Source organism: Ambystoma mexicanum, chromosome 1q (assembly GCF_040938575.1).
Source record: "Ambystoma mexicanum isolate Mex_15411 chromosome 1q, UKY_AmexF1_1, whole genome shotgun sequence".
In the NCBI taxonomy this organism is placed as follows: Eukaryota; Metazoa; Chordata; class Amphibia; order Caudata; family Ambystomatidae; genus Ambystoma; species Ambystoma mexicanum.
This window is the reverse complement of record NC_090922.1, coordinates 673,721,904-673,735,910: the sequence shown is the minus strand read 5'-3', so window position 1 is coordinate 673,735,910 and position 14,007 is coordinate 673,721,904. Positions and strand designations below refer to the sequence as shown.

Sequence of the window (14,007 nt, the reverse complement as noted above, 5' to 3'; positions counted from 1 at the left end):
CACTTTTTCAACGAAGGAGGCCATGGTAGCGATACTTCCTAAACCTAAGAAGGATTGAACTTTATGCGGTTCAATCCACCCAATTGCATCAACACCGATGTCGAAATCTACACAAACGTCTTGGCCAATAGGTTAGACCTGCTGCTTCCAAAGCAGATTGTGCCTGACCAATCAGATTTTGTAAGGCAATGCCAATCTTGACCACGAGGAGGGCCGCACATCTGATCGTAAAAAAGTATCGAAGTCCAGGCTCCCAGCAATTCGATCACTGGATGTAGAGAAGGCCTCAGATGGGGTAGCGTAGTTGTTCCTCTTCAAAAACACTTGCAAGTATGGGCTTTGGGGAGACTTTTCTTAGTACGATAGGGGTAAACTATCAGGATCCGTCAATATGTCTATTGATCAATGAACACGTTTTTGATCGGGTTAGGCTCATGAACGCCCTTGTAGCCACTACTTTCCGCGATATACTTGGAGCCACTCCTTGATCATTTGCAATTAGGGGAGGCTATTTGAGGGATCACGTTTGGAGGAGTAATACAGAAGCCCTCAGTGTTTGTGGATGACATGTTGGCCCACGCTTACCAATCCAGCAGAGTCCTGCCAACAACTATATTGGTGTGGAAGCTTACAGGGAAGTGGTGGGATTAAACAAACTTGAGCAAGTCGGAGATGCTCAACATCTCTGTCTAGAGGGAGGCACTGAAGAGAGCCAAAGAGTCTTCTCCCTTTTGCCAACAAGGTCCTCTTACTTGGGTATTGCATTAACAAGGGATCTCAACTCCTTATACATGGCTAATTATGACCCATACTTAATAAAAGTGAAGGAGGACCTTGATGCGGGGCTGGGAAGAATAGCATCCATCAAAATGGTGACCGTACCTCGGATTTTATACCCATTTCAAGCATTGCCCATTAGGGATCAACCCACGTTCTTTAATGAATAGAATAAGCCAATTTCCGAATGTATATGTAAAAAGAAGAAACCTCGAATGACCCCTAGGAAGCTAATGGCGCCTAAGACCATGGGGGAGGCCTTGCACTTTCAAACTTTCAGAGGTACTACAAGGCAGCCCAGATTACGGAATGGTTTTCAATGGATACTGGGAGGATGTGGGAGAGGATGGATAAGGCAGTGCAGTACTGTGAGCACCATTGAATGAAGTCCTGCGGTTGCATGAGTCCCAAAGGCTGGAAAATATGCATCATAGTAATATCACAGGGTTGGTGGAGGAGACCTGAGACTTGCTGGTCAATAAGTATGTAACACTTTGTTCCCATCCCCATTCACCCCGATCCCCTGCAACTCTCACTTTAGGCCAGGAATTAAGAGGGGGCATTTAAGCTAGCAGATGTTGCAAGCTTAGGGTTCTCCTTCAGGGAGATGGGGGGCATTGAACATTTTTGACGTTTGTTGGGAGGAATTTGGGCTATCGTAGAGGGATAGATTTCATTAACAACTTTGGCACTGGCTGTCAGTACCGATGGGTCAAGCAGCTACTAGACCACTAACCCCATTAGAAGTCTTTGCGATATCATAATCGGCTGCTAGGAAGAGGATTTCCATGATGTATAAGATCAGAACATCCAGAGGTTGACAAGGGCAGTACATCTAAAGAAAATGTGGAGTAAAATCATGGTGCTATGGCATTGCACTACTGTTGGGCTGCAGAAGATATTCCCACAGGCTGACCCAAGGTATGGGAAGATGCAAGGGAAGGGGGGGGGGGGGTGGGAACATATATGGTGGTCCTGTCCGTGCGTGACTGCAGGGGTTCTGGTGCACAGTGAGGGCTCGTTTAGGTGCTGGATTTGGATGCCGCAGTGCGGCTTTGGGTCCAAGAGGAGGCGCCACATGATAAACCTCTTTTTAGGGAGTACACAGTGTTCCTCTTAGCAGCGAACCTGCGGATTGCACAAAGGTGGAAATCTAAGAAGGTCCCTCCCGAGCACGACTGGGTATGAAAGGTCTGGGAATTTGTGGCGATGGAGTGCGTCACATACTCCATCCAAATAAAATGGGACACATTTTGCCTACAGTGGGGTCCAGTTTTGGACTTTCTAGAAGATGTCTGCAAAATATGAGACTGTTGAATCTACAAATAGGGGGATATAGACCGGGGGTGTTGAAGGAAGCAGTGGGGCGTGCTTGTTACACTCGACCAGGGGTGCGGGGAGTTGGGTGGAGTCTTGAGGGATAAGTTTATGGTTTGCATTTGAAAATGGCAATAAATATACTTGCACTTAATTTTATCCAAACGCTACACACAACAAGCCATACAAGGAAACAAGATATACTTGAGAAGTGAAAGCACAACAGAGGCACTCAATGATACCTGCACAGAATTAAACTAAGAGATGGTGTTGCACCAGTCAAATAACAAGTGAGATCAGTACCAGTAATGGCAAGAGAAGAACTACAGGGGATTTTGAATAAGTTGTTAGAAGAGAATATAATTGAAATGGGTGAGGCAACAGAATAGCTTGGTCCCATAGTAATGATCAGCAAGAATGGGTCATACAAACTCAGACTGTGCACAGACCTTACAGCATTAAACCGAGAGGTAGTGAGTGACAATTATCCCTTACCAAATATATCAGATGATGCAATCCCTACAAGGGGCCCCAATATTTTTGAAAACTGGACATAACCAGTGCATAACACCATGTTAAACTACATCCAAAGTCGAAACAATTGACAGCATGATGCAGCCCAAGAAGAAGTACTAGGAAGATTAAAAGAAAAGGCATTCAGACAAAAAAATACTAATAATAATAGTGTGAATTGCATAACAAATTGAACTTTCTGGGGTACACCATTTCAGCAACAGAGATGGAATCCAAAGAGAGTCTAGTGAAAGCAATAGCTGAAGCTCCAGAACCACAAACCAAGGAGCAGGTGAAGTGCTTAATGGGGATGTCAGAATATTGGGCCAGGTTTGTGAGACATTCCCAACAAAACGGAGGATCTGAGAAAATTGTTGAAAAAGAGGAGAAATATTAGTGGACGGACCAGTGCAAGACAGCATTTAGGGAGGTAAAGAAAAATATATCAGAAGGCCCCAGCCTTAAGACATTTATCACAAAAGATGATACTACCATAGCAGTAGATGCAAGCGCATATGTAATTGGATCAGCACTAATGCAACATGCACAAAAGGAAACCGATACAGTATAATGTGCCTCTAAGCGCTCAACCAGTACAGAACAGCACTACTCCGTGATGGATAAGGAAATGCAGGGGCGCACAAGGTCTGTCCATTTCAGGATGTACCTATGGGGAAGAAGGTTCAAGTTACGGATGGATCATAAGTCCATAGTAAACATATTACGACCAAGAGATACAGGTAATTCCTACTCCTCACCAACAACACCCAACACCCAGACATACACACCTAGCTATCAACCATGAACCGCTTCAAACCCGAGCTCACCTCCTGCACCAAGTCAGTTGGGTTCCAGATCATGAAAAACCTCTCTTTCAAGACACATAGCTAAGTAAACTCAGAAAGCTTGGTATCAGCCCTCCCTTCTTCGTAAAAGTCAAGCCCTCCCTCCGGAGAGCTTTAGATCCACTGTTAAAGCACTGGTCCCAGACCACCTGATGGGAGCAATGCCCTCCTCGAAGGCCTCCCGTCATCCTCCCTTGCGCCCTGAAGAAATGTCCAACATGTGGCTGCATGCCGCATGTCAAGGGCCTACGCTGATACACCCACCACATCAATCCGGCCCTTATCCAACTTCACCGGCTCCCACTGCACACAGGAATCACCTTCAAGCTTGCTGCATCATCTACAATGGAGTCGCACTCAAGTCACCCAGCAACATTGCTGAGAAACTCAGCATCTCTGGTAGACGGCACACCACCAGAAGCCAGGAAACGTGCATACTTGAAATCTGCTGCTGCAAAAAGCAGAAAACAAGCCTTCTCTGCCTGTGACCAAAGACAATGGAACCTCCTCCCCAGTCAGCATCAGACTCGCCCTCACCCTGCAATTCAGAAAATAACTCAAGACCCACCTCTTCAAGGAGACTCTCTTTCTCAACACCGAGGCCATCACATCACACCACCTGACTCGCTAGACTCCATCTGCCACTCTCCTCCCTGCCACCATGTACAGCTGTACCCCCACTGTGCCCCTCTGTATCCTACCCCCGCTGTATATCTGTTACCTCTGAAAAGCTCTCCGTTATGTATCTGTACTGTTGTATACCTCTGTATAGCACTCTGTTGCTTCTCGAAGCTATGTCCGCGCTCAATAAATACAATAAACAATAAAAGGGAATCGTACTCCAAGTTTGGAGAGTGGCATAAAAATATACAGGAGTAGAATTTCAAGATCGAACATATACCCGGATGGAACAATCGACAAGCAGATTGTCTACCAAGATTACGCCAGACCAGGGATAAAGAAGAAAAAAATCTCTCAAGGAAAAGTGCATAGTAGCATCAGTGACAGAAAATCTAGAACATGGGTGCTAAATCAAAACAGAAGAGTGGTGCAGATAAACAAGAAAAGATAAGCACATACAGGGAACAACAGAATATACAAGGAAAGGATGGCCAGAAGAAAGAACACTAGTGGCAGAGTTACAAAGTGTGACTAATTGAGGGAATTCGTCAATTTTCCCCAAGGCGGAGACCCCCTCCCCCACCCCGTGAGGCTAGGGAGTTGAGCCCGCTCTGCAACATGGACCTCACCGGGAGAGAATCCACCTTAGAGGACAAGAACTCCTGTTTCTGTGAGGAACTTGCTAAGCCAATTCACTTGATGGCACACATGGGGCTAACATGTCAAGTACTTCCAAATGCGTAAAGAAAGTTAAAATGTGCCCTCGCCAGGAAGAAAGACAAGTTGTCTCTTTAAATGCAAATCACAATCCACTGCGATGAGTAGAATAAATAAGTACTCGTCAAACAAGAGGGAGTCATACTGAAACATGGGAGATCCTCTTGTAGCGTAACACCAGCAGGAGGCAGTCCTGCAAGGGAACGGGGAGCCCACTAGATCCAGAGTTGCTCCGGACCAGCAAAACAAACACTGCAAGCCCAGTGTGCATGAGAGACAGAAAGCAGAGACAACTGGAGTTTGAGAGTCAGTGGTGGCACGACCACGAGACAGTAGCGGTGGGCAGGCTGCCCATGCAAGATGCCGACACTGCCGCAGGGAAAACACAGCAAATGGCACAGCTCTCTGGCGAGATGCAGAGAAGCTGGGGGAAAAAAGTCATACACGGAGGATGGCGGTGAGAACAAGCCGAACGCAAGACAGAACAGGAGAGGATACCAAGCTCGTAAGAATGTTGCAGACGTTACCAAACAATACGGAAGGTAACGGGGACACTGGAGGAAAGGGAGACCAAAAGGGACTAATTATATGCTCCAAGAAACTCCTCTCAGTAGAAATAGTTTGGAAGTGAAGTTGATAAACCTGAACTGTCTTAATGAAAGAAAGAATAACAGACATCCCTGAGAGTGAGATCAATAAGACAGGGATACCACTACCCTGGGAGGAGGGGGATGTTAAACATGGGTCAAGAGACAAAGAGTGGACTATAACAAAGACTCTGATGAACTGAAGGCGAAAGAAGCCTCTAAAAAAAAAAAAAAAAAAAAACACAAGCGACCAGGCCAGGAAAAGGTGAATTAGAAAAGTGTTAAGGAAACAGCAATCCTACAGGAAACTTTACTTTACCAGCTTATGCAAAGCTCATTGGGATTGAGCTGAGGATTCGACAAGATTCAAGGGAAGCCATTTCTGCAGAGGAAAATGAAGCCCACAACCTCACGAGCGAGGTTACAGAACATAAGAAAAAAGTCACGAGAGGATATTTGCTAATTGCATATTAACAAGAAGCATAAAGACTAAGAAGAGAAGTGCATGAAGCACACATCAGGAGATGGGTGTAATTCTCCTGATGTTAGTTTGCCAAGTCAGTGGTAGGGTCAGTTAACATTAGCTTTTGGACAGCAGACATATTCCTTTTGGACAGTCACAGACAACCGACAAGCACCCTAGTTAATCATCTAGTTAAGGAATACCCCATAGCTATAGTTAGGCATTCATATGATTATTTAATAAATACACCTTGCAAACCTCATCCGAGAGTCCACATCGTCCTGATCCACCACTAAGCTACTGGAAAATACAGAATTTCAGGAACATGAAGAGGTTCTCATGAGGGGTTTGATAACACCATCCAGCCTCAGAAACAGGATAAATGGCTGGGTCATGAAGAGCACAAAGGAATGACTCTCACAAAAAGAAGAATTAGAGAATTTATACTGGTGACCTCAAACGGGCACCTAGACAGAATGGACACCAATAAACTGCACCCTCGGAAAAAGAGGAGGAGATGAGAAAAGATAAAAGAATGCCAACCAGAATGGTGTCACTAGGAACTGTGGCATGCCCTAAGGAAGTGTGTGATCAACTCGGAGTAGATGTCATAGAACCGATGGAACACTTCCCAGCTGAACAATAGTATGCTACTGTCTTAGTGGTTTATGGGACAAATTGGTCAGAAGTACATTTCATGCTAAAAAGAACCACCAAGTCAGCCATAGCATGTTTCGAAGAAGTATTCAGAAAAGAAGGATACCCAAAGTCTATAGTCATGGACAAGGGACCACAGTTCGTCTCAGAAGGGATGAAGGTATACTTTATAAGGAACAATGTGCATCACAAGAGATCAACGTTATGTCACCATCAAGTGAATGGACAAGTGGAGAGATGTAATAGATATGTGAAGGGAATAACCCAAGCAGCCTTCAGAGGGGGACAAGATTATCAAGAAGTAGTGAGTAAAAGCATAGCAGAACATCGGATGACTCCTAAAAGTATTACAGGAGTATCTCCATTTTGCATCAGAAAACGATTAGCAAATACATGATTATCCCCACAATGGATAAAGAAAAGTGAAGAGCCAGCGGAGAAGAAATTGAGGGAAGCAGAAAAGAGTGGAAGAAACCCAAAGAGGAGAAATACATGACACAAGAAAGGCATTAAAAAGATAACTGGACAATGTCTCGCAACAGTGCTCCTATTCAAGCATGGCAAGTACATGAGCACTATATACAGATCGCAGATGTAAACAAATGTAAGAGGGTCAGAATTGCACTATACATTTGAAAATAAACCCAAGACAACACAAGAAGTATAGGAACCAAGACCATAGAATAGGCAAGTCACAAGAACAGGAAGAGGAACAGCCAACACCCCAAGATCAGATGGTGTAGAATACTGTGGCAGAGGCTCCGGAGCAAAGGGAAAGTCTGAAGAGAAAGAGAAAGAGAAAGAGAAAGAGAAAGAGGGATGTGTGCAGCCGGTGTGACAGTTGCATGATAGCTGCTTTTTAGCGGTAGGTGTGGAGGTGGGGCAGTCAGTTGTATGTGTTCAATTCTGGAGGGTGGACTCCTAGTTTGATTTCTGGCTGCGTTAGGCCTGAGGAGACGCATAAGCTAGCGGTGTGTGCCAACTGTGTTTAAATTAGGATGATGAGGAGTATGTGGCAGGTGTTAGTATGAGAACAGCTATACCGAATGTGTCATAGTATCACTGTGTTCTAGTTGAGTGCTGGTGTAAAGGAGAGAGTAAGCATGGTAGTGTGATGTTGTCATGCCCGCGCCACTGGCGCACGCTTTGGCAACCATCATTGACTACTTGGTACTCATTTATCCTCCTAATACTCCTTGAACAACATCTTTTCACGCCTTGGTCTTTTATTTCCATTTGCTCAACTTTGGTTCTTTCTTATTTTATTCAATTAACTACATTTACCATAATGCACCTGGCTGCAGTCCTCAATCCCTGGCTATTCTCATTCGTCGTTATTGGGACCACAATTCCCAGAAGCCCTAGCGGCCAGTGCTGCTTCCACCTGCTCAGGACCAGAGAGGGAGGAGGCAGATTGTCTTCAGGTGTGCTGCTACAGGTGCTGTCAATTAGCCTGCCTCAGAACAGGGCAGGGCTGTATATAAGCAGCTGCCTGCAGGAGCACAGTGTCTTGCATCTTGAGTTCTCCCCGCTCCTGTTTGCCTTGACCCTTTACTTTGTATGCTGTTGCTGTATTATCCTGTTTTGTTCCAGTGCCCTTTCCGGGCTCCCTGCCTTGCAGCCGATCACGCTCCGCTGCCTTCTACCTACAGCCCTTGTCCTCTGGGCTTCCTGCCTTGCAGCCTATTACAGTCCTCTGCAGCCCTCTACAGTCAGCGGCCCTGCTCCTCTGGGCTCACTCCTTGCTGCCCTGCTCCTCTGGGCTCCTTGCCCTGCAGCCTGCCTCACTCCGGCTGCCTACAGTCCTTGTCCTCTGGGCTCCCTGCCCTGCAGCCTACCTCACTCCGGCTGCCTACAGTCCTAGTCCTTTGCAGCCTGCCTCACTCGGGCTGCCTACAATCCTTGTCCTCTGGGCTCCCTGCCCTGCAGCCTGCCTCACTCCAGCTGCCTACCGTCCTTGTCCTCTGGGCTCCCTGCTCTGCAGCCTGCTTCACTCCGGCTGTCTACAGTCCTAGTCCTCTGCTGCCCGCCTTGCAGCCTGCCTCACTCCGACTGCCTACAATTCTTGTCCTCTGGGCTCCCTGCCCTGCAGCCTGCCTCACTCCGGCTGCCTACCGTCCTTGTCCTCTGGGCACCCTGCCCTGCAGCCTGCCTCACTCCGGCTGCCTACAGCCCTTGTCCTCCCTACCGTGCAGCTTGCAACCTTCTGCTGTCTCCAAGCCCTTGTTCCCTGGGCTCCCTACCTTGCAGCCTGCACCTCTTCGTTGCCTACAGCCCTGCTCCTCTGGGCTCCCTACCTAGCGTCCCTATTCTTTTGGGCTCTCTGTCGCCTACTACTAATCTCTCTCTGTCCTGTTCTTCTGGACTCCCTGCCTTTCAGCCTACTACAGTCCTCCGCAGTCCAATACAGTTTGCCTGCACCTAGTGCCACTCTTGACTGCAGACCTGCTTCCTACTTTGCAGCCTTATGTTTTCCTGACTGCTGCTCCTTGTTCTCTTCCTTGAGTCCTCTGTACTCCACCTTAGGTTATCTATTTCAGTCTAACTGCCTTTCCTTCATTTCCTTCTGCTAGATTGCTCATTGACTTCCTTTTCGCTGGATATTTCTGTTCTTGTCTTATGTAATCCCTTTGTACAGAGCTTGCCTGTTGGTTTCCGGCAGGCAACCTCTGCCCCTTCCCTTGTCGCATTTTCAGTGTTACAGACACCCACTGCTGTTGTTCCCAGCCACAAGCATACAGCGTGGGCCTCTGTTATAGCAATCTGTGCAGAAGGCTGGAGTTTCCTAAGGTTCGTGGAACACTCTTTCCCATTTCAGCATACACCCCAAGAGGGAATCCAGTTTGTTTGTACCTTTGTATCTTTTGCCCCTTTTGGCTCACAGCTACAGTTTCCTACTCTTCTTTCTTGTTTAACTCCCTGATTTGTGTGCTTATCTGCTACCTTACTTCGGCACAGCCACCCAAAATCTACCTGGGTACCCTGTGCCACTCTTGACAGAGTGCCATTCCTGACAGATGTGGTGATTATCAGTAAAGCGCTTGAGATTGAGTAATCCATCAGTTCCATCCACTCCATCCGCTCTCTCCCTTCCATCCACTCTCTCCCTTCATACTCTCCATCTGTTCCCATCTGTTCCCATCTGTTCCCATCCGGTCTACTGTATCCGTTTCATCCACTGCATCCGTTCCATGTGAGCGTCGTGTCAGCACACGTTAAGTAGTGTGCGCTGGGTGGGGAAGGCGCGCAAGGAGAGGCGGAGCGGGAAGGAAGGAGCTCCGAGCAGGAATCCAGTAAAAAGTGCATGCCTGCGCATTTAGAGATATATGCATATTTATGTGGAAATAAATGCACGTGCCTGCACCTTCATGGGTCAGAGCAATTTATGAAGCTCAGATTCCACAAACTGCTGTTAAGCATTCTCAAAAGTGTGCCAATTCCATCTACCTTGGAGACCCCCAGCAAATTTACTGGATTTTAAGGACTTGATTTTTTTTAACCTGGAGAGAGTGAGACCCTTTTTCCCACTCCATGTATTTTACTGTTATTTCATACACTGTTTCTTTTTGGTTATGTCTCCATAGGTATCTTTTACAACTGTGTCACACAGCACCTTCAGTGCAGTGCCACAGGGAAGTCTTTCAGATTTCCCAAGGTTTAAATACCTTCTCTGGGATCAACTACTGTTTCCCAGAGCAGTGGAGTGAAATTGACTTCACTTAGTCCTATAAAATTCTAGACCCAGCACACCCTATTCTACAATGGAGTGCTGGAGGGGGTACTTGGTATCCCCTGTGTCTAGTTACTGTAGCATTCATATGTTACCCTTTCCTCTCAGAATGATGGTGACAGTGGTTTTGCAATGAACTACCATGAATTACCCCGACCGCAACTGTTCGCAGCTCCGGTAACGTTAAATCGCGGGAGCCATCTTTTTTAAAATGGCGCCGAGCCTCCTTTGTTAAAATTGTCCCCGTTTGCCATTTCTTTGTGGAAAGGTCCCTTGAGTTTTTCTCTGCGCGCCAAACCAGGTTTGGGGTCTTTGTTCATTCGCCTTTGGCGGGCTTCAGGCGTGAAACCTGCCTCTGGCTCCAGAGTGTCTGAGGTAGGCAGGAACTGAGAGAGGTGCCCATGTGCTTAGTCTCCTAGGAGACCCAAATGCACTTTGTGACGATTGGCTGGCTGACTGTCCGGCAAGGACAGCCACCCTGCTGGGTGAGTGGCAGCTAGGCTGGAATGTATGGGAGAGAACTGAATAAAAGGCGAGTCTCTTGACTTGGAAGGCACAGTCGACCCCTGGACGAGGGAACCGAAGAAGAGCTTGAAGAGGACAGCTGCTGCAACTCCTGAACCGTTGGTTTACTCAGTGAAGCCCTTCTGCAGGTCCGAATCGCCAAATTTGCATCGACAGAGAAGCCCAGCAAGGAAGACTTCTCACTTTGAGTTGGTGGGACCAATCAACTCCCAAGTAAGCCACCTGGACACCCATCTCGAAGCTGGTTGCATTTCCTCAGAGTGCTGCAGGAAACTCTAGAGCCAGGGAGAGGGACACCAGATTGTGAGCTTTGCTTGTAAGCTGGCCGAAAGCTTTTGGAAGATCCTCCGGACTCCCACAAATCAGGACTGACCAAGCCTGACTCCCCTCAGTTGAGTGCGGTGCCTCAGATGTGAGGACAGTCCACCTTGACAGCCAAGAACCGCGCATATTGCTATTTGCTGTACCGCAAGGAGCTGAAACGCAAAACAGCCACTGAAAGTAAAGTTTGCCGGTTGCCAGCTTTGACAGTGCCATTACAGTGCAGGAGTCCCCCAATGCCCACCCTCTTGTCCCCACGACCGATGCACAGGAACAGTGAGATCTGCAGAGCTGTACAGGAACAGAAGTCTTCAGCTGCACCTTTTTCTTCTTTACTAAGGTACTGTAAAACTAACCTAAGAGAACTAACCTTTTACTGTGGAAGTGCTTGTAACTTCTGCAACTCACAAGTCTAATCAGCTTGTGGCCCCACATTTGGTTCTTTTTATCAAAGACTCCTAACAACTTGTGCAAAGACTTTTCCATTACCTTACCTGAAGTGTTGCATCCTATACAAAGACTTTTGCCCATTGGCTTTGGCTTAGCCTATTGAATTGAATGACTCTTCTCTTGTTATCTGAAAGTATTTGCCCTGCTTAAGAATATTTGTAATTTCTTGTGTTCTAATAACCTTTGCCTTTTACAAACTACTGAGAGTATTCTGTATGCCAACAGTAAGGTATTAATGTCCCCAGCACCCTTGTTACGGAAGTCACCTGTGGGTGTAGGTTGTGTCTGTGGGCGAGTGTACAGTATTGAAGTATATTTGTGTGGTACTATTCTATTGCTCCCTTCTAAAGAAGGATTTATAACTGACTGATAAATACATTATTAATTGTTTATGCAAGAAACCTCGAGTGTAAGAGTTTATTTGAATACCTGTAACTGAATCTTTGTGTAACTCCACTACAGCTCACATTTCCACCCTTGAGATAAGCCTGGCTGCTCAACACGCTACCAAAACTGTGTAGTACAAGCTTATAACAAAGGTTGGGTTGCCTATACCTGTAGTCAGTTGTTTGTAGTGTTCCCAGAGGGTACTTTATTCAAACATTGCCCAACAACTGCCCCATGTTGGCAATCAGCAGTCTTGCGAAAAGGCAATACACTGCTTTCGTTTGCGCTTGTCGTGTGCACGCTAAAAGCTGAATTTTTCGAGCCTTTCAGACCATCACCTCCCCAGGCCCCTGCAGTATACCGACGTGTTCTTATCCCCTCTTTGCCTTTGTACTCCAGTTGCTCTACATTAGCCCTTTCCTGACAAAAGGCTATTAGAATTGTGTACAGTAGTCCAGGCCCTGGTCATCTCACACATTGACAGGGTTAACACCCTCTTTGCAGGGCTCCTAGCCACGTACCCGGCTCAGCCCTTCTTATCATGGGTGCCCGCAGATTCAACCACATTACCCCCATCCTACGTGATCGCCACTGGCTCCACATTCTCGCAAGGAATTGCTTCAAAACCAAGTGCATCACATACAAAGCAGTCTCCAACGTAACCCCATCTAACCTGGCAGCAAAACTCCATATCTCAGGAGGTCCCCGCAACTCTCGTAGCTCGACCATCAAAAGGTTAGAGTCCACGCTTATCCACAAGGAAAAGGACCAGAAAGTGGTTCTTCTGCTGTGCCCCCATCCCTCTCTAACTCACTCTCCTGGAGGCTTGTATTGCCCCTTCCATCATGCAGTGCCACAAAATCGTGACGACATGGCTCTTTCATCGCTTCATCCTCCAGGACTGAAACCCTGATAATCCCCCCACATTAATGTTAAAAACGCTAGCTCAACGCTAGCCTCTGGCTTCCCCTGAACTCTGTAAATATTGAAATGAGCCACGAAAAGCCGACATCTTCAGCCGGCCATGATGTGTGTCACCATGGACATGGCTGGGTAAAATGATCATAAAACAACAATACATGTAAAGCCCTTTACGTTAGGATAAATAAATGATAATGAGCTTGACAACCTTAACATAACTATATGCTCCACGACAGAGGTCCCACTGGGTTATGCTAGGGAAGTCTCCAATCCAATATGGCGATTCCATTTGCTGTAGTCAAACAAAAAGACTAAACTAAATTGCGTATGGCAAACTGAACCACCCAGGTGGATTGCAAGTAAGTTATACATTTACCATGTAAAAGTGTTCTTGACGATATCCAAACACGATCTGCAACACTCTCATGTAAATCTTCAATAGGACTTCGGGCTAAATAAAAAGAAATAAAAACGGTTACATGACCATCAAAGGAAACACTAGACAAAACCACTAAATTTCCTATATGCTTGAGAAAGTGAGTTTCCTTTGCGGGATCATTAGCTTCTAAGAGCAATGGCATGTAAGATGGTTATAGCTTCATTAAAAAGTTTAAGATACTGTCCCAAGATATACGTTATGGCAGAGCCAAGTGTTTCGGTTTGCTAAACGGAACATAATTCTGCCACACAGCTCTCCTCCTAGCTCCTAAGAAGCAGTGAGAGATAGTGGGGTCTGTATTTCCAAAGTTGCACTGCCACACTAGAGCAGTGTGGTATTCCCGAAATCCCTCAGCTCCACCCCCACTGGCCCAATTACCAGAATCTTTAAGTGTGCAGTCTAGAAATCTACATTGTGTCTTAGCTCTAAAGTCGAACCCCACAAGCCATGTAGCCTCCCCACTAGAGGGCACGTATGTATCACATATGAGCTAAATATAGGTTTTCTAGGGACATTGTCTGACTCCAAAATGTTTTTGCGCTTAAAGACCACTACAGTGGTGATGTGCGCAGTATAAAAAGCCAATTTAACATTGGCATCACTCAAGCGACAAAATAATTTTGCCTCACTTGGTGGCAGTTGCTACTTTTTAAACAGATTGAGCTGCAAACAATATTAAATTGATTGTCATTTCAGAAGGGATGAAGAGCATTCACAGGCGCCCTGATTTACCCGAG

General features: G+C 46.4%; 1 protein-coding gene across 1 annotated transcript in view; it reads right to left on the bottom strand.

Moving 5' to 3' along the window:
- Positions 1-14,007, bottom strand: part of LOC138535220 (kinetochore protein Nuf2-A-like) — a 528,523-nt gene that overhangs the window by 446,166 nt on the left and 68,350 nt on the right. The window contains exon 3 of the mRNA XM_069641278.1: positions 13,208-13,282. Coding sequence (XP_069497379.1) covers positions 13,208-13,282 — 75 coding nt within the window. The remainder of the gene's footprint in view (positions 1-13,207; positions 13,283-14,007) is intronic.